General features: G+C 40.1%; 1 protein-coding gene across 1 annotated transcript; it reads left to right on the top strand.

Annotated features, from left to right (window-relative positions):
• The first annotated feature begins 2,053 nt into the window (after window positions 1–2,053).
• On the top strand, window positions 2,054–21,283 carry LOC139733683 (hydroxysteroid dehydrogenase-like protein 2). Its single transcript, XM_071644495.1, has 10 exons — window positions 2,054–2,162; window positions 11,059–11,222; window positions 12,638–12,781; window positions 13,994–14,063; window positions 14,616–14,719; window positions 15,827–15,928; window positions 17,077–17,280; window positions 18,439–18,669; window positions 19,617–20,021; window positions 21,045–21,283. Exons 1-10 carry the CDS (start codon window positions 2,149–2,151, stop codon window positions 21,281–21,283), a joined length of 1,677 nt encoding a protein of 558 aa, XP_071500596.1. The 5' UTR covers window positions 2,054–2,148.
• The last annotated feature ends 224 nt before the right edge of the window (window positions 21,284–21,507 follow it).

The raw sequence follows: 21,507 nt of genomic DNA, 5'->3' as shown, positions 1-21,507 counted from the left end.
ACGGTTCTATTAAGATCTTAAATATCGTCATGTCTTACTTACTTCCTACCCATTATGCCCCCTGGCATGTAGAGCATGCAGCAAGATCTTCATAGGATCTCGTCATGTCTACATCCTGTGGAATACAGGTGGTTATAGATGACAAGATCTTGGATATTTTCATCTATACATCCTGTAGAATAATAGACGATTCGAACAAGATGACAAGTATTATCTCGTCATGTCTTACTTACATACTTACCTACTTACTTACTTACTTACGTACGTACGTACGTACGTACTTACTTACTTACTTACTTACTTACGTGCTTACTTACTTACTTATCATAATTACTTACTTACTGCCCATTATGCCTTCTGGTATGTAGGGCAGCAACAAAAGCTCTCTACTCCCGTCTGTATGTGCTTGGGCCATTCTCTGGAGTAATCCCCACAGGTCTGGTGGAGGTTGGCCATTTCATTTTCAGCGGTCCGTCGCCAGGTGTTTCTGGGCCGCCCCGCCCCCTTGTTATATCTACTAATAGATGATAAGGTGACAGTATTTCAGATCTCACGTCTACATCGGGGTTTTTTTTACATCGTTTGGAACACATGATTAAGCGACGAGATCTTAGATCTCGTCATGTCAACATTACTGAAGAGCAGGTGATCTGATGACAAGCTCTCAGATCAAGTCATGCTAATATTCTGATCACATGTTCTTTTAAAGTGAGTAAAAAGTAAAGACAGTCGTGATGAGGTCTGACTCATTTGATCAGCTTCGTGCGCTGGATGTCGACATGACAAAATTCGATCTTGTCATCTCTTCTTCTTCTTCTTCGTCTTCTTCTTCTTCTTCTCCTTCTTCTTCTTCTTCTTCTTCTCCTTCTGATTAGGTCTGCCTCCTTCAATAAGCTGAAGCTTCTTGCAGACTGTGATATTTGCATTATAATACAGTTTATTTACAGAATATCTACAAGCATGCACATAGCAATCTTAATACAAAATGAAGAACAAAAACTAGCCACTGTGATCAACCGTTAGTCGGTTTCGGACAGATGGCGCTGCAACAATTTTCTAAAGGATGTAGGACCTATAGCCATGAGGTCGGAGATCTTAGATCGATCTTGTCTATTATGATGATTTCTTTTAGGGAATGTAGACATGACAAGATCAAAGATCTACAAGTCGTCTGATCATCCTCTCTGCGGACTGTCGACATGACAAGATCTTCAATCTTGTTATACCTGATCATCTCTCATATGTCCAGGATCATTACATAATTGCAAAATGTGAGAAATGATCTCTTCATGCGATCATCTTTTCGACAGGATGTAGATACGACAAGATCCAAAATCTTGTCATCTAATCATCCATTCAGACGTATGTTGACATGACAAGATCTAATCTGACCATCTCTTTTACGGGATGTCGGGATTGACATCAGAGAACTTGTTATCCCAACTTTCTTAATGGATGATGTCGACGTACGAATTGATTTTCTGGACATTTGGTTGGAACTTTTAAACTCCCATAGTTTGGAGGTGCATGCAGCTGCAAAGACAAGTAATGACTTTTTAATTTATTGTAACGTCACTGCTGTTTGACAAAGTGCCCCTGGACTCGAATCGAACCAAAGGTAATCTAATGGAGACGACGTCTGTCTAGTAATAAAGGGATCATTGATTCGATTCAAACCCGAATATGTATGCCCATTATTTTTTCCATGGCTTCTACTAACAAGATGGAATAATCGGTTCTTAATATATTTACGTCGATGAAGGGCAATTTGTCAATATTAGTTGCAATGAAGTTTACTGTTACAACTCGACGCAAGAATCGTCGATCAAAGCTTTTTGCATTTCGCGTGTGCTTGCTGCCCTCAACGTCGTCTGATGCAGCAATTCGCAACGGGTGGAAGTATCGAGAGCCAATATTGCACATGTGCAGCTAGTTTTTCTAGCCCATCCATCGCTCCGAACCTGCATAGCGAACTTTGAACGTGCATGCTCGTCATATGCATGTAGCAAATGCACGGCCTATTAGCCTTACGCGTAGTATGCATACTGTGTTGTGAAAAATCCAGGGTAGCGAAACCACGAAGCTGTCTGTTGAAACGGGTGTTCTAATTCAAGGTCGGAAGGCAAAGGAAGGGACTCACACTTCAAAATGATAAATACAGGGTAAGGAACTTGAAACTGCGAAATATATTTTTTGATTAACTAGCGAATGCATTTATTCTAAACAATCTAACCAAAAGCCGTCTGCGAAGTAGCCCGTGTGTGCCAGCCGCTGCAGCTGCGCTGCTCGGTCGAATAAGGGTACCAGCATCGGGGCTGCTTCCCACTCCTCTCGTCGTATGCAGTCATATTCTCGCGGTGTCGAGTTCAACACTCTGTCTCTAGTCCTAGATCAAGATCCATTTAGTCTGAACGTTATGTTTAACCAAGTATAACTTGTTCACCTATTCAACTTGTTTGTATCCTGTTCTTTCTTGGACTGTTGGAATAAGGGGACTGTCTAGAGTTGTAAAGTAAAGATATTATGATTTACTGTCTTCAAAGTCACCTTGACTGACAGGGCTGAGCTGAGCTTAGTCATTTAAAGATAGACACTCTAACGTTATTTAGCGCGAGCATTTGGCATTGGAAGGTATGGAAGCTAACGGATGTGTATCCTCTCTAGTCTAGTAAATACCAAACGAATTTTATTCATTTGCTTCAAGCAGGCATCATTATGCATTAATTCAGCTAGAAAATCTTGTAGTAAATCTAGATAATACTAATAAATAGAAATGCTGATGGTTTTAGCTGTAATGTAACTAATGCCTAGCTAGGTCTAGGACTTTTGTAGGAGGCTAGCCAGGTCCTACCTAGATGCAACTGGCAATAATGCAGAGATCCTGGCAGGGGTTTGGGGGCTGAAAGCAATTATATGATACGACCACAAAACGCTACCTTGTGATCGTTCCAATTACATAATAGTATTGTGTACATGCTTCAGCTTGTCATATAGTTCAATTTGAGCGTGAAATCAAAAATGAATTTGCAGCCATATGAAATACTGCCTGGTGACAGGTGATCATGATTCACCCGAGAAAATTGTGTACTATTTACTGCCTAGCCCGACCAGACACCATGCAAAGCACACTTGTGTACAGCAACAGCCCCCCCCCCCCCCCCCCCCCCCCCCCGTGGGGGGGGGGGGGGATGTTTCACTAAGTTGAACTTAATTTAACCCGTTCCGTACTGAATTCTGAAATCCCCATAGACTTAGTACAGAGGCAACCAGGTTCCCGTATGGAACGGGTTAAGATTGACTAAAAATTATGGTATGCCACTAGTTTCCCTGTTTAATTTCATTAGCCTAATCAACACCCACATCAAATTATCATTAATGTTTACAGAATAATTCCATTGTTATTTATTTTAACTTGTAGTATCAATTGCTACATGAAAAAAAGTCTTCATTTTCATTAGAAAGTTGGGCAATATTGAAGACACACAAAGCGTACACTGTACCATAATATTTAGTCATTGCGAATTTTAAGTTTGACTAAATGAATTCTTCGTGAAACACCCCACTGGGCTGTACTGTAAAAGTGAAATTTTCGTGTGACCAACAACTGGGCTGTACTGTAAAAGTAAAATTTTCGCGTGACCAATTTTTTGCACTCAGCCAGGTAAGAATAGTTTCACATGTTTTTAATTCTGTGGAATCAAGACATCAAGTATTAAAACATATGCCATATGGCAAGCAAAAATATTCGCGTGCTTTTATTTTCGTGCTAGTTTCTGGTTGCACGAAATGTGCGAAAATTTCAACACTGCAAAAATTTCCACAATTACAGGATTACAGTATATGGTTTACTTACTACCAAGATTCGCTCATCTACTGCTATTTGATTGGAGTAGGTCACACCGTGCTTAAGTTAGCTGGCCACTTAAATAGCCGTTATCGCCAGGGTATGATGGCCATGTAGGACAATTGCAGCTGTTTTGCTCTTGGCAGGTCGTGACGGTAATTGGACCTACATCCACCAGTGGGTGGTTGGTGAAAGAAACCTGCTATGCAGTCACAGAGACTCCAACTCTCCCGTTTTCGACGGGAGATCTCCCGCCGAAAACCCAATTTTGCAAAATCTCCCGTTCTCCCGTTTGAGATTTAATTTCTCCCGCCCTGGCTCAATGTCTCCCGTTGGAAAGTATTTCTTACTTATTGCTATCGTATGTTGCAAGAATAAGCCTTAGATAGCACCAGAGAGCATCTGTAACCCTAGGAACTTCGCACTTCGCACACATAAACTTGGAGTCTCCCGTTTGCTAGGGGTTTCAGGCGGGAGAATCTCCCGATCAGAAGGTGCTTCGGGTTGGAGTCTCTGCAGTCAGTGGAGGTTATGTTTTTGGTTCCTTGTGTTTGTTTGTGTACAAGATAACTTATAAACAGACAAACAAATTTTCACCAAACTTGAAGGGTAAGTTGATTAAAAAGTCAAACAATTCAGTTTAGGGGTCATGAGATCAACAATCAAAGGTTATTAATTAATTTCATGTCTTTTATTATGCCTATGACCTTTGACATCATGACCCCGAAATTTAATTGTTTCTTTCTTTCTTCATCATGAACACACCCTGCAAGTTTGGTGAAAATTTGTTTGTCTGTTCAAATAAATTTTGAATTCCTCTTAGAATTGTATGCTCTTCCATATTTCATTTAAGAGGTTTCTTGCTATCTTGAAAAAAAAAATCACCATCAAATAAATTGGAAACCAGAAGCCCCATCTCAACCGAATCTGTACCACCCCTTTAACTTCCCCTCAAGTGGCATTTGTATCAGAAACACAAAGTTCGTGATATCTGGCCTCAAAATATCTTGTGAGTGATAACCTTTTAAAGTAGAAGTTGCCCATGTGGTTTGTGTCTGTATAATAATGCAAACACTTCAGGGATGATAAACTGTTCAAAGTTAGCACAGTGCTTAAATACCGTAAAACGGGGTGAAAAGGGACGGCGAGGTGAATAGGGACAAAACCGAGAAAAGTTTTTTGAATGTGCATGTTTCAAATTTGCTTGAACTTTTTTTCTTATTTTTATCACAGGATGGAAGGACCATCCAACAGTGTCCAGAAAGTGGTCCTCCTGATGTGAAAAATTTTGTAAAGGGTACTGGTGGTCCAAATAAAAACTTTTCAAAATATCACAAAAAAATCAGGGCGGTCAAAACTTTTCTGCTCCTGTGGCCATTGATTAATGAAATTCGCTAAAAGAGGTTCATGAATCTAGCCTATCAGGTCGTACAACACACCTTTAAATTTGAAATAATTATTTCAACAGGAATTTGTGACAGCACATTTTTTCTTCTCTTGAGCAAAAAATCAGTTAGACTGGGGTGAATAGGGACACCATAGTGTCGTTTGATTGGCCCTTTAAATTTTCTGTATGATTAACTATTATAATGTCATAAATTACTCTGAAATGTTTGTTATGTCCGGCTATTTCCAAAAGTGTGAATTTGCATTCTAAATCTCTTGACAAGAGAGCAATATAAGATCTTTGCATATGTGGCTTCACTTTTGTATACATACAGTGTAGATGAGAGTGAACTTTGCTGTCTTAACCCTAACTTGGGGAGGAAGGGTCTGGGAACCCCTGCCCCACCCACCCTCTTGGGAATTTTTTTCACTGCCTAAGACAGGCTAGGACTGTTCCACTTGTATTTCATGACCCTTTTCTCTGTCTTCCGCATGTTTTAAGGCCAATAACACATCTGTTTGGGTCAGACCCATACTACAGGTGCCAGCTTATAATTCCTGTAAGAACTCCCAAAATGTCCCCGACATCATAAGAGTCAAGTTACACTGAATTTAGAGTGTATGAATAAGATTGTACATCATGATTTGCCACTTGAAGAAGAAGTGGGTTAATATTTGAGTGCAATTCAATGGATTAGTAAAGTTTTGACTTACTTTTCAATCTTAACCTTTGACCTGATGGGTCGTATTTTTTTATATCGGCTCATTTTGTTGTCCTGTTGAAATTTTTGTTAAAGATTGATTTAACGATGGAATAGATTGCTCTTAAATGTTTGTATATCATTTTTAAACTCTGTAGTTGTTCCCTTAATCCAATTTATTGGATGGATAAAAAAAAATGCCTCCAAACAGCTTTTTTTGGATCAAAATTAGTGTTGTCCCTGTTGACCCCAAATTTGGGGTCAATAGGGACAGCATCATTTTATCAAAAAACATACTTTCCCCCCAAATATTTATTTTCTTTTACAATACCAAATTAAAGGTATTTTAGGTGGACATAAAATCCCCACATAAGATTGAGTCTCTTGGCTGCATGAAAAAAAAAATACAATCATGAGAACTTTAAATTTGTCCCTATTCACCCCGTTTTACGGTACAAAAAAAGTAGAAGGTCACACCTTTAGAAGAAACATTGTACGACATTTCAAGATTTCCAACAACTTTGAGACAGGTCTCGTAGCATTTGCAAAATGTGCTTGTTACCCGAGATAAGTTTTTGACTTTGAACATCTTGACTAATCATATGCAGCTATAGGCAGTCATTATCTTAATGGACTTGATACCATTCAATTGGTCTAGCTTTTTTTGTTGAGCTACATATATGTCTTTGAATGAATCAACTGCAGCAGCTTTTTTTTTTCTTTTGTTACAGTGAATCAAGTGTACAAAAGATGCCAGTCAAAGACATAAAAAGTGCAAGACCTTCAAAATTTGATTTAACAAAGCAAACATACAGAGCTCTAGGACAATAAAAAGGATGGTAGTATGCACTTTTATGAATGAGTGAGAAATATGAGAATATTCAAAAGGCAAAGAGAGCAGAACCCTCCCCCCCCCCCCCCCCACCACTGCCACCACAATTAAAAAAAAAAAGAGAGAAGAAGAAGAAGTTTCAGTATATGTGGCCTTCCACAGGTGGAACCCCTTTTCATTTTCAGGTCTTGCTTTTTGTTCTTGGTTACGTTATGCTAAATGTCAAAGTTTCAATACTGTTTTAGTTTTGGAACATCACAGCACTTTGGTTAGGAGTCATGACAGGATGCCAGCATCAAAAGTATAATGTATGTAGAATTTGGGCTTGGTTTATGGGTTTCAAAGTGAAAAATGCAATTTAGTAAATTATATTTTACTTCACATTTTTAACGGAGTTTTTGGTTTTGTTTTATTTTGCTTTCTTTTTGCATGACTGATTGAGTAATCCTCTAAACACAGTATGTATGGTATGGTAAGATTGATATAAGCTACAGTGTATGACCAGATTGTAGAATTATAAACGACTAAAAAGTTAAAAGGATCATTCACGCAGAATGAGGATAAGGCCAAGTAAAAAAAGAAAGCAGTTTCTCGTCCGGGTTTTTTGAGCAAGGCGATGAGGGAGGTCCTTACTATTTGATATCTTACTATTTTTTCGAGGATTGTCAAGATGTAAGTAATATGCGTTTCTCGTCCGGTAATTCTGAGAAAGGTAACGAGAGAGGGGTTTACTATTTTCTATATCCAATTTATGAAATGAAATATCACTCTGGTAGCTGTGTTATGAGAGACCAGGTCCCAAGTGTATGTCTTGCCTGCACTCTGTGCATTTTCAAACAAATTGATATATTATGTACCATACTTGAAATGAAACTTCATGCATGCAGAAATACATTTGCTTTTTCTTTCCACTACAGATGTCAAGGGAAAATGGCCATCTTAATACTGGCATTTCTGATACCAGTGCACTTGCAATTCTGATGTATTGTGCTATTAATTGAAACAGGTATAAAACTTGTCTTCAACAAATGTACGACTGAAATTAATTCCATGATATTCAAAACACTGCTTTATTTATCATTTGTGTTTGTGACTTTTTGAGTCCACACAGCCGGTATGTATAGTTCTTCACAGTACAATTGTAGCACATTCAACTGGAAACTGGCTTGTACAATTGCAGATGGATGTCAAAATGATACTGATATGGCATTATAGCATTAAACATCTAAAGATGTTTCTTCATGTTCTAAAAAAGACATTTGATAATCACTCATCATTTGGATGATGAATGATTGTATACCCAAACTACATAAATGTAGTAAAACATGTACCTGTGCAGGTAAGTCACATTCTCCCTTCATTTCTTCTATGGCCATCATTACAGTGCTACCAAGAAGCAGCAGTGACTGCACCCGAGTATCTCCAGAATTCTTTTATTATTGTTATAACCCTCCTCGCAGACTTCGATCATCTACTTCCTTTTTATTTAAGATACCTAAGGTTAAGCATTCATGGGGACTCGTTCTTTCTCCCACATTGGACCAAAAGTTTGGAAAGATATCCCTGTCACTGTTCGCCAGTCATCCTCTGTGGAATCATTTAAAACATCCCTAAAAACATATCTGTTTAAAATGTTGTAGGAAACAAAACAAAAAAGTGAAGATGTCACATAATTCATTTTTTTTTCTTCGTCTTCTTCTTCTTCTTCTTCTCTCTTTTCTTTCTTCTTTCTTCTCCTATGAACCTTAAGACTAAAAGCGCCATGAGCATCTTTTGATGGACTGTTGCGCTATAAAAGTATACATTATTATTATTATTATTATTATTATTATTATTATTATTATATAAACAGCAAAATACAACGTGTAATGACAATTTCAGTTCACACTCATCAAAACTGCTTATTACTTTTCAAAGTTTTGGCTATCAACATTCGTTTGTGGGTGTATTTTGTTTGTTTGTTGTGTGTGTTTTTCCCTCGTGAAAGACGTAATGATTTCTTCGTATCGAACGTAAACTGCATGTTTACCGTAAATAAGGCATTCAGCTCAGCTCAGCTACGGCGCATTCGATTCATCGAACTTGCATTTTGTGATCATCGTTATAGCAGACTTTCCGATTCCAGTCAGGGGAAAAGGAATTGGAATACTTCGGAAAAGACTGATGTTTAAAATCCAATAAAATGAAAAAAGCCTGAAAACAACGCGTGATTATGTTTTCATAGTATACGATAATTGGAAACACGGAAAGAGTACCGGTATCGCATCCGCTCACAAAGAAGCTCTCTTGAGAAGATGAAAGCATTCCACGTCCCCTGCTAGATAGTGGAAGCTTCCATAATCATCCCAGCAAGTTTTTGGAGGTACTTGTACACTTGTACACTTGTACACATTCATCGCGAGAAAGCAATCAATCAACGCTGAACATTGCGTAGTTTGGCATCTTTATTGTGCTGGTGACCAGCTCGATGATCGGCATGTGTCATAACGTTTCCAATATGTTTAGAGCCTGTAGGCCTCATAAGTCGACGAGTATAATTCAAAATAGCAAAAAGAGGGAGATTGAAAAAATACGAATTCTGGTGGAAAAATATGAATTTTGGAGCTGCTGAGTACTAATTTGTGCTTCCAAAGGTTGGCAGCTCTGGGCCCCGTTTTATGAAGAGTTAGAATTGATTATGAAGTCGATTTCAACTGTAAGTCTATGGCAGACTGTGTAGTAAGGAAAATTAAAATTGATTTTATCTTTTGATAAAACGGGGCCCTGGTATTAAAGCCGTTCGCAGTGCACACGTGCGCTTGAGATCGGTTCTCTCCATCACTGCATTCCACGATTTTTTTTTTCCAGCTCCAGAACGCGCGCATGCTATGCTGGCTGGCTGGTCTCCCCTATGACTAGTATGTGGTTACATTGCGCAATCCATCTAGCAGCACATGAAGCGGGCAACAGCACGAGAAAAATGTACAGAAGGTGCTCAACGTCCTGTCTACACCACGACGTACCGAGTCGTGCGCTGTACATCACAGCCCAGGCCGCGCCCGCCCGCGCCCATTCAACTGCTTTGTGGGTCATTCCTTCTTGCCGAGCTCGCAGTGTGAACTGCATGCGTACTACAGCTATAAAGTAGAGGACGCAAGGCGTAATTAGAAATGAGACATCACGATTGGTAGGTGAATTGTCGATTTTTGTTTCGGCGGCCGAAAAAATAGTAAAATATCAAAAAAGTCGATGCGGCAAGTGAAAATCGATGCGGGCGGGGAGCGGGCTGGGACGCGAATTATGAATTTCTTGGTATTTTCAGCGCCATTTTGAAAATAGTAAATAGTAAAAAAATCGACGCGGCGGCCAAAATCGATGCGCGCGAGGACGAGAAACTGGTTTCTTTTTTTACTTGGCCTAACATGTATGTGACTGGCTAAGGTCAAAGGTTATGCCATCCTGACCAAGCTGAGAATTTTACTCATCGCAACACTTCTTGAGCCTTTTCATCGTGCACATTAATGCAAGAAAAAGAATATTGATCTGCAATGTACCAAATTTAGTTTAGTCCATGATACATGTGCAGTGTATGTTACCGCAGTTAACAGTCGTATTATACTGTAAAACGAGGAATGTTCGTGTGCATTTTAATTTTGCAAGTGCCAAGGTTCGCGAAATTAAAGTGCACGCGAAAGCTCTCGTCTACACTATATGCAATGCATTAAATGCCAGTGGCAATTCATGAAAATTTTATGCCATGAAAAAGGCCGTCGGCTCCAATTCGCGAAAATTTCATGCCGCAAATTATCATGTTTTACAGTATAAGTGCTACTGAAACTTGGTAAAGTTATTTGTCTCCTTAAAAGTGGGGAAAATGAAGCTCGGTCAATGAAGTCACAATGGCTAGAAGTCGCATAGGTAGTTAAAATCTAGTCAATGGATTAGGCAAAAATACAATGTATGTTGATGCAGGCATTTACCTCGTACACACATATGTTAGTCCACAGACTAAAACAACAAATGAAAACCCATAAATGACAATACTCATAAACTATGGAAATAGACTGGTACAGATATAAGTCTATCAATGCTCCACAAGCTACTAGTATGTCTATGATGATGCAGCGTGCCTTGAGTCAATTGAAGTATATTTCAAGTGCAGCCATTTGGTAGCAATTACATGTAAATGAGATCTCTGAGTGTTAACAATACAAGTACAGTATGTCATTATGCCATCTTTGTATTGTATGCAGCATTAATCATGTTCAAAGTTGTAGTCATGTGTCTATGTCTGGACTTACTGTCATCCCCCTCAGGAAACTAGCTGGAAGGACGCTGTTCATCACCGGCGCTAGTCGTGGCATCGGGAAGGCCATAGCCCTCAAGGCAGCCAGGGATGGGGCCAACGTTGTCATAGCAGCCAAGACAGCAGATCCACACCCAAAGCTTCCAGGCACCATCTACACAGCAGCTGAAGAGGGTATTATGTGCATCCTAATGGATGTCTTCTGTCATTACTTAGATCTACATGTACCTCTTTAGAGTTGTGCAGTGTTGGAGGAATACCAATGGTCACATGCCATCTATTGACAGAAGTTACCACCTCGGCATAATTATTGCTGAATTTGTGCCATTGTAGTGCATTGTGTTTAAAGGGACTGTACAGTACTGGTTGAGGTAAGGGATTCATGTTTTGAACATTTCTAAGTGAGATAAGGAGAAACCTCTTAAGAAATATGAATGAGCATGTAATTTTAAGACGGATTTAACATTTATTTGATGAAAATTGGTTTTGAAATGGCCGAGATATCCAAAAAAGTGATAATAATAAAAGGCGACATACCACAACTTTATTAGAATCTCTTTGTTTCACCTTGTTTTTGGATATCTCAGCCATTTCAAAACCGATTTTCATCAAATAAACTTTTGATACCTTTTAAAATTGCATGCTCTTTGACATCTCATAGAGTGGTTTCTGAATATCTCGCAAAATGTTAAAAGCTAAATCCTCACCTCGACCAGAACTGTACACACCCTTTAATCTTAATTTTTTTTGCACATTACTGTGTTTGTTGTCAGTGATGGATACAAGAAATGCAATGTCTTTATATTTATATATTTTTTCGTTATTGTTGAAAGCATGAAACACAGTATGAACAGAATCTTGTGTGAAGAGAAGAGAGAGAATGATGAATGGATGATGAACGAAAGACAGTTGGTCACTTCACCAGTATGCTATTTAGTGTGCAGAGGTTAGAGCTCTGTGCTGCTATTCACAGCATGCAGATATGGCAATCCTACATCAAAGTGTAAATTTATGTGTGTCTACGAATTGCATAGTTGGTTTCCTTAAAAACCGTTGAGTAGAATTTAATTGCAACTGATGACAAATTGCCCTCCGCTCCATCTATGTAAATATGCACCAGATTAATCACTGATTAGTTTTGTGCTTATTTACGTCAACATGGGGCAATTTAGATTTGGTGGCACTTCTTTACGTCGATGTAGGCCAATTTGTCAATGAGTTGCAATAAAAATGTCTCAATGCAAGAATGTGATTTTTTTTAAAGAATTTGAATAAATGTGTAATACATGCTGCATGCTATACAGATTAGTACCAGCACTGGCTGTTGGGCAGAAGCTTGGTGGTCTAGTGGATAAGATGCCCGTTCAGTGATCAGGAGGTCATAGGTTTGAATCCTTCCTGAGTGTGTATGCCCCTGATTTTTATTGTGGATACTACTAAACACTGATTAATTTGGCGCTTATTTACGTCAATGTAGGGCAATTTGTCAATCAGTTGCAATAGAAACAACCCGATGCAAGATTTTCCTTACATTGAATAGAATTTACTCGCGTGAAAATGTAATATCTTTCATTCTCTTCTTGCTACAGTTGAGAAGGCTGGCGGAAAATGTCTGCCCTGCGTGGTGGACATCAGAGAGGAAGCCCAGGTCGCGTCGGCCATCGACGAAGCCGTGAAGAAGTTTGGCGGCATCGACATCCTCGTCAACAATGCAAGTGCAATAAGCCTGACGGGTGAGTGAGTGAGATGAGTGGTAGTTAAAGGTGCATGGCCCCCTTGTTTTAGTCAAATGCGTGCGCGGGCGCACGGCGCAAGTTTCCTATAGAGACCCATGCTATCGACTTCTCTTCGGCGCTTACGCTTTGGCCCACTTTCACGAGTCCGAAGAAGTCCGATCCACTGTGTCAGTGGTCCGATCACAATTCGGCTCATGATTCGGTTCAGGGGGATGACACTTTTAGCAAACTTCTTTTGTGATGTCATAATAAGAAGCACATATGCATGCACCCTGGCATTACTACAGACTGCGTGATACGCAGAGAAGACAACGAAGGCAACGTTACTTAGCAACACCTACGCGCTTTACTCTTGATGACAGCTCAATTTCGGCAATCTTCTTATCAGTGCTAACGGTGATCGGCAGTAGCATCAACAGCGCCATCTACACTACCGGGACTATGCCCCTTTAACTCTTTGTGTTCTCTGAGTGCACATTAGCACAGAAAACCTCATAGCATTGTACACACTGTCCAAAGTCCCTGGCACAGAAAGGGTGTAGTTTCCATGAAACCTTTTCTTAACCCTTTTAGTCCTGTGAGAACTTTGCTTCGGAAATGTGCGTGTTGTCATTATTAAATTGGCAACTCTGAATTTCACTGCAGTCCTGACATTGGAGAGAAATCAGGTGGAGCTGGTTAAGTGTGTTAAGTCTGTGCAATGTCTGAAAGGAATTTTTAGAAAAAGAAAATATTGAAATAGAAACAGGAATTGTCATCTTCTAAATTGTGTTACCAATTTAAGAATCAGTCATACGGGTAGGAATGAAAAGAATTTGTAAGATTTCTGGGTTAATCGAAATGTGGCAAATGTAGCCATCAGTATCATATCATAATTAGCACACCAGTAACATTTGGCGGCAATGTATAGAAATGAAAAAGGAAAAAAAAATATCAGTTGGAATTGAAGAACGAGAAAAGGTTGTAGATGAACAGTCAGGGTCATGAAATGCACAAAAAGAAGAGGATTCCAGAGAGGATTTTAGCTATGCAAGTTATGGACAGAGAATTCGACTTGATTAGATGAAAATACTGGAAGTCGGAAAACTGCACTACATGGCAAGGATGATATATTAGACAGAATTTCATACTTGGTGGTCATGGTGAGTTGAGGAATATTAGTATTGTGACTAAGAAGTTTTTCACACATGATATTTGTCCTTGCTGCAGGCACTGAACAGACTTCAATGAAGAAATATGACCTCATGAATACAATCAACGTAAGGGGCACATTTCTTTGGTAAGTTCTTAACTTTTGATACAATAGCATGGTATGATATCTGTAATGTCTTCAGAGCACATGCAGAAAAGTTCTCCCGTTCAGATTTCTGTAAGCTGTGAAATAGTAGCTGCACTGGTAGATTGTGTAATTTTTTTTAATATTTTTTTTTCTAAGTTTGGTTTGATATTAGTGAGTTATTGAAGTGGATTCTGCAGCTAGAAATATTTTCATTCAAATGACATTAAATTTCTTTTGTCTCCTTGATTTATCACACTGATCAACTGTACAGGAAATGCTCTCCACATTGTCTGAGTGAAATTACTCCATGCTTTTTTTGTGCACATTTCTACATACATGTAATTACATCATTTATAGTACACTCCCGTGATAAAGAACACAGTTATGACAACATTCCGGTTACAACCAAGTCAAAATTCAGGCCGCAATGTTATCCACTCTATGTATTTTTATTGTTTATTTGTTCGGTTATGATGAAATATATATTGATACAACGAAAGAAAACCGCCGGTCCCGAAATGGGAGTTCACTCTACAAATTGTACTCCTGCAGCTCAAAACTCTGCCTGCCACACTTGAAGAAGGGAACCAATCCTCACATCCTGAACCTCAGTCCACCTTTGACCTTTGAACCCAAGTGGTTTAGGGGCCATGTTGGTAAGTACAAGAAAGATTTTTGTTTCTCTCTCTCTCTCTCATAAGTTTACATCCACATTTGGTGGACTGCAGAGATTGCATTTTTTTGTTGAGCCCACCGGAGGTGTGGGGAGACTATAAGGGATTGCCTGTGGCATCTGTCCGTCCGTCGTACGTCCGTAACGCTACAAAAACTTGAATAATTCAGGTCAAAGGTCAGAGGTCATAGGCAGGGTCAATGAATTGCCGGTATTTTGAAGAAACATTCATTTCTTCTGTGCAAATGGGCGAGACGCATTTTGTCACTTGCCTTGTTTTGGGGTTTTTTTTAGCAGTCTGCTTTGTAATTAGTATACAATTGTTAATAACATCAACTTGCTCCTCCAAATTGTAGACATTGTATCATTATCACCCCTTTATTTTCACTTGCCTGTCAGGCAAATCTAGCATACACAAATATTACTTTGTTGGACTGTAGTATGATTGAAAGAAGGAAAAGTTCAAACGCCCATATGTTTTAATTGCATTTATATTGCACATATGGATAAGACCATTAGAGTTTGCCTGTTGATGTTGCAGTGGCTGCTACATGTTACAATCAGCAGACCTACTTGCCATTCCCGAGTGCTTAGGTGGCTCCCTGAAAAATCAAATATTCTAACATTGTCTAACCCCCCCCCCAAAAAAAAAAAAAAAAAATATTTAAAATCTTTCTGATTTGGGAATCATTTTGCCTATTGAGATGCTCGTAAAGAGTTTGATCACAAAATGGGCTAAACACTATTGGTAAACATTTTATAGTAAGTCTCTCATCAGATGGAGCAAAATAAACCTTTCCAGTGATACCTAACTTGTTGCATAACAAGAAATATTAATGAAGTTTTGATTAAAACTCTCCCATATTTCTGTATCATTTTCTTTGTTTGTGTAGCAGCTGTAATCTCAATTGTGTTAAATTATCAACAGTGGAGTGAGCTTGTGTTGCGATTGAACTCTTCATTCATTAATGCACAAGTATTTCTGTGCTAGCTGTTGCTGAATCTCCATGATTTTGATGTGACCATGTCGGCAGCCCTGAACCATCTATGATCACATCTCTTGCTCCACCCCCACCCTCTCTTTTCACAGCCTACTCGATAGCAAAGTACGGCATGTCCCTCTGTGTCCTTGGGATGGCAGACGAGTTCCAAACCGATGGGATTGCGGTCAATGCACTGTGGCCGAGAACCGGTATGTATTTTCTGGCCATTTTGTGCCGTCCCGTTGTTACAAGATTAGAACATGTAACACACTTGGCATTAATGTTCAAATAACTTCAGTTGTATTACATGAGGGCGATGCAGACATTAAAATGTTTTTGATACAGGGCAGGTTGTACATACGTATAGGCCTACCGAGTAGGTGACCAATGACTGAAGTTTGGGTGGTAGAAGTCTTAATGGTGCACCATGTATTGTGTCTTGGGTATGTATGTGGTCTTCAAAAGAGCGAGGTAGGCCCTTTCAGGGCCACATACATACAATGCCCAAGAAAGAATACGCGGTGCATCGTGAAGCTTTCTACCACCCAACGTTCTACCGCTATGTAAGCCTTCAAAGACTGAAGTTTGCAACAGCGACGCAAAGTCATTATCCCAATAAAACTTGTCCTGAGCGTACTTGGGCAGGTGCTGATGGATTATGGTGTTACAGCAAAATCAGCTTGTCCTCACTGGGTTAAATATGCATTAAGATGAAATGTGTCACCTGGAGAATACTTTAAACTTATGTAAAGATTGCACACGTATGACAGATTGATGTGGTACATGTATTCATTTTTGATTGAGTTTTGTGTAGTTGCTCATCATTTTTTTTCTTCTTTTTTTCTTATATTTGATGGGCTCCTTGACTAAAGCTTGTCTGATATCTTTTAGTACAAACAAAGCAAAGTATGTAATACGTAAGGAAGAATACAGGACTTAAAATCAACAAAAGGCATGTGAAAAAAAAAAAATCTTTGCATGCAGAGCAGGGCATTGTTTTCTGTTCATGTAACACCTTGAAATTTGTAATGCTAGAATTGTATATTTTATACAGATTGAATCCAGCCTGTAAACTAAATGTTGAGGCAAAGTGTTGCTCTATATTTGGACTTCTATCCAGTTTTGAGACACAAAAAATGGGAGTTTGAGCACATACACCATCAAAAGGTTACATCAACAGTCATCTTACTATATACCTTTATTGAAGAAATAATATGTCATTACGCAGTTGGTGTTAAAATTGAAATTGTTATTTATTAACACATTCATGCCTTTTGACACATGATATGAATTCCACCGCTCGCATGCAGTCACAATTCAAGCAAATATTCCGCTCACGTTCTTGCATTCCATCCAGCCATTTGGACGGCAGCCATGGATATGTTGGGCGGGGGTGGCGATGACACCATGAAGGGTTGCCGAAAGGTGGACATCATCTCCGACGCCGCATACGCCATCTTCCTGAGGGACAGCAAGTCGTACACCGGCAACTACTGCATTGACGACGAGGTGCTGCGGGCTGAGGGGATCTCAGATCTGGACCAGTATGCATGTGTCAAAGGTCAGATATTTCTTTGGTGTATGTTGCTCGTTGGACATGCACCATGCTTTGGCAAAATTCCTGAGCTAGATATTTTTTCACTTGTAGTCAAAGACACACGCATCAAGTTCAAGTATGGGTGAAGTGCGACTCAACAGGTTAATGAGCTTGCGCTAGTAAGCACTTACACTTAGTATTGTGGTGTACATTATATAACTTTCCACAGATGTGAGCTATGACCACCAAGCTCATACCACTGGTACATAATCTAAAGATACCAGTCAAGTTAAAATATTTGTGAAGTCTGACAAGTTCAAAGGTCAAATGGTCAATGAGCTTTACCTGATAAGTACTGTACACATGGTATGTTGGTGTGCTCTCAATACCTTTTCATAGCTTTGAACTATGACCACCAAATTCACACCACCGGTACATCACTTATAGAGGCTAGATGAGCTTGAACATTGAGGGAATTCCAACAAGATCAAAGGTCAGCAGGTCAATGAACCTTTCCTGATAAGCACCACATGTTGTGTACTCTCAATAACTTTCCTCTGCTCTGAAGTGTGACCCCAGAACTCACACCACATGTGCATTACCTAAAAGTTCTGGTCAAGTTAAAAATTGATGAAGCCAGACAAGGTCAGAGGTGACAAAAGTCAATGAACTTAATTGAAAAACTATTATCACAAATTGTGATATGCAGATGAGACATTGCTTGGCATTTGCCTTGTGATAAAATTTTCTCTACCAGATGCATGCTGGGGAAAATGTGTTTAATTCATTGTTTTGCTGTATTTATTTGGCCTTATTCCAAAAGAGAAGATGCACAGGGGCATACGTTATGAATCAATGGTTTGGATGCTCTCATCAACTTCTGACATGACCTAAATTTCACTAGGCTGAGACCTGCGGATATAAACCATTCAAAACTTAACTTGTGCATCCAAGCTTCTTTAATCCACTCGCCCCTGCACGTCATCTGTATAGTGACAACGGCAACTTTGAGATAACCCATTCGCACTTTGTGGGCTGTCCACATAATATTTCACACTGTTAGATTTGAAGTTGTACAGTTTTTTTACATGCATAGAATATCTCTGTTGCATCTTTGCTTACAATTATTATGTGAATTCTGTGCTAATTTGAATTTGTTCTGTTTTTCATTCATTCTTGCAGGCGAGCCCCTCCTCCCCGACTTCTTTGTGGAGCCTGACCCAAACACACCACTAGCAGGGACCATCAGCGAGATGCAGTCACAGACAGCTGGGGCTGGAGCAGGGTCGGCAGCATCATCGCCATCGTCCGGCGGAGGGTCACAGGTGGCGACCATGTTTACCCAGATGCAGAGTATGGTGGACGCCAGCTGGGTGCAGAAAGTCGGAGCTGTGTACCAGTTTGAGCTGTCAGGTTAGTATATCCTCAGGATATATCATAAGATACTTTTATATGATTCCCATTTGCACTAAAGGCAGTTACCATGGTAACAACAAAAATGCTTGTAATTAATTTGCTGCACTTGGTTGTCGCCGTGGTGTTGATGTCTTCAGATATGATGATGCTCAGGATATATCACAAAATAGTTTTAGGGATACCTTCGTGCAATGAGAGCAGTTGCCATGGTATCAGCAAAAATGCTGTGAATTGATACAGTGTACATTGCACTTGGCTGTCACTATGATGACTGCATAATTGATAATATTGGGATGGACAAGTATTGGAAAGAGTGCGAGGACTTGGGGTACAGGTGGGTACATGTGAAAGCTCGGGTGGGTAGACAGCTGAGGTGAGATGGGATTGGTTATGGGTTAGAAGTGGGTAGGTGTGAAAATGACATCAGTAGATGTAAGGGTCTTCTAGGTTGATAAAAGCATGATGCTGGTAGATGTGAGGGTTAGGGATTGTGTGAAAAGGTCACCATGGTAGATATGAGGGTTGAGCTGGTAAGTGGAAGGGGTGAGAAGCTGCTACATGTAAGGGTTGGGCTACATGATGCAAGGTTCAGAGATTTGCAGATGTGAGGGTCAGATGAAATGCAAGGGCTACATCAGAAATGCAGGGATATGGTAGAAAAGACTCTGTCGTGTGTTTATGGTTTACTGTAAAACTAGAGACATTTGTGGCATGAAACTCTCACAAATTAGAGCCAATGGCCTTTCATGTAGCATGAAACTTTTCCGAATTGCTGCCCATGGAAAAATTACAAGCATACTACACGTACTGAATTGTGTAGACAAAAACCCTTTACAGGTGTACATGCATTTTACTTCAGGAATTGTGGCTCCTCCTGAAATCAATGAAAGTTTCTTGCACACAATAATCTTACATTTCATGCCATTAATGTTGCCGCATCACAGGTGAAGATGCGGGTACATGGCACCTCGATCTCAAGAACGGCTCTGGCGCAGCCGGCTCTGGCCCCGTCCCCTCCGGAGCTGCCGACGCCACCCTGCTCATGAGCAGCCCCGACTTCATCAAGATGTTCAACGGTCAGCTGAAGGCTACCATGGCCTTCATGGGAGGCAAGCTAAAGATCAAGGGAGATATGGGCAAGGCCATGAAACTGGAGAAGATGATGGGAGAGTTCCAGAAGATGCAGAAGTCTGGCGGTGGCGGTGCGGCGGCTGGTGGCAAAACAGAGCAGGCAGCACCAGCAGCAGCAGGGTCTGGACAGGTGGCTGGCATGTTTGGCAAGATCAGGGAGCTGCTGAATGAGGAGACAGTGGGGAAGATTGGAGCCGTCTACCAATTTGACCTCTCAGGTGAGATTAAACCCTGCACATCAGTGCCCCAGGACTAATAATCATCCTCAGTACTCAAAGATTCCAATTATACTGGGATGCAATGTTCTGTCTTTCCTTCTAAAGCTATGTAATTAACCCCTGCAGATTAGTAGATTGTCTTGCTGTTTAGAAACATGGCAATCTTGGCAAGTTCAGAAAGTTGTATTGCAATAGTACATGAAAACACTAGGACAACTCTTCTCTGTATAATTTTGCTGCTGTGTTGATACTTCTTGTATCTAGCTGCATATCCATTCTCCAGTGAAACAATCATGTAACTTTACTTATAAGATTGTTTTGTTTTGTTTTATTTTTTTAATTCAGATGTAGAAGTACATGATGGCATTATTACTTGTATCTCTGCAAGGCTTTTTCCTGAAAACCTGACTGGATGTCCTCTGGACATCGCCTGCGAGGAACTGTGCATATAAGCTTCCTAATTTTGTTGTGGGGGGGGGGGGGGGGGGGGGGGTGGTGGTTTCATGATTTGTTCCAAATATTGGCAGCTTTCTATGCTCCGTTATTTTTCTGAACATTTGAAGGAAGAATTACGGTCTGACAGACTAAATAAATCTAAATTGAATTCAGTGAATGGAGCATTGTGCCCATTTGTTTTCAGGAAGAAGCAGAGTAATTTTTTTTCATTGGTATATTGTGTATACTTTGACCACAAACAACGCTTCATCCATGCTGTATCTATTTAAACTATACAGTAGTCTTCCAGAAGCAGGCTGTTGTTTCTTACCTCTTGAGAAAGAGTGCAATGGTTACTTTGTTGTTGATCCATGCTTATGTCTCCAAAAGTAGAAGATTATAAATGGTCATACTTCACTGATGAAAACTCTGAAAGGACTTTTTGACATCACATCAGACTTTTCCCAATTTTGTCTCTCTCTGTTCATCTGTGCTATTTTCTTTTCTATCTTTATTTCTGCATGTTGATTATTCTGTTGCTTTCTCCATCCACTCTTCACTTTTCTTCTTCATGGACCGCTTTCACAGGGGACGAACCGGGCTCGTGGCATCTGGACCTGAAGAATGGCGGCGGTGCAGCAGGCGAGGGCGCTGCGGACAGTCCAGACGTGACCATGATCATGGACAGTGCGTCCTTCATCAAGATGTTCCAGGGCAAGATGAACCCCACCATGGCCTTCATGGGAGGCAAACTGAAGATCAAGGGAGACCTGGGAAAAGCCATGAAGCTAGAGCAGCTCATGAAGAAAATGCAGTCCAAACTGTAGGGTCAACCACTGTAGGGTCAACCACCTTCCTTTAACCCCTCCCTGCTCCACCCCCTTCCTCTTTCCTCTCACCCCCCCCATATTCCCTCCCCTCCCCCATTCTCAATTTTCCATCACAATGATTTGTAGGAGCTGACTATATTTGATTCTATTTGTGTAAACAAACATTACTATAATTTCTCCTATTCCACACTGGATTATGTATTCTGTTGTGTTGGGGTTTT

This window comes from Diadema antillarum, unplaced genomic scaffold (assembly GCF_040938485.1).
Source record: "Diadema antillarum isolate AM-2024a unplaced genomic scaffold, OU_Dant_1.0 seq00000486_RagTag, whole genome shotgun sequence".
NCBI lineage: Eukaryota > Metazoa > Echinodermata > Echinoidea > Diadematoida > Diadematidae > Diadema > Diadema antillarum.
The sequence above is the reverse complement of the archived record's forward strand: the minus strand, read 5'-3'. Positions and strand labels throughout refer to the sequence as shown.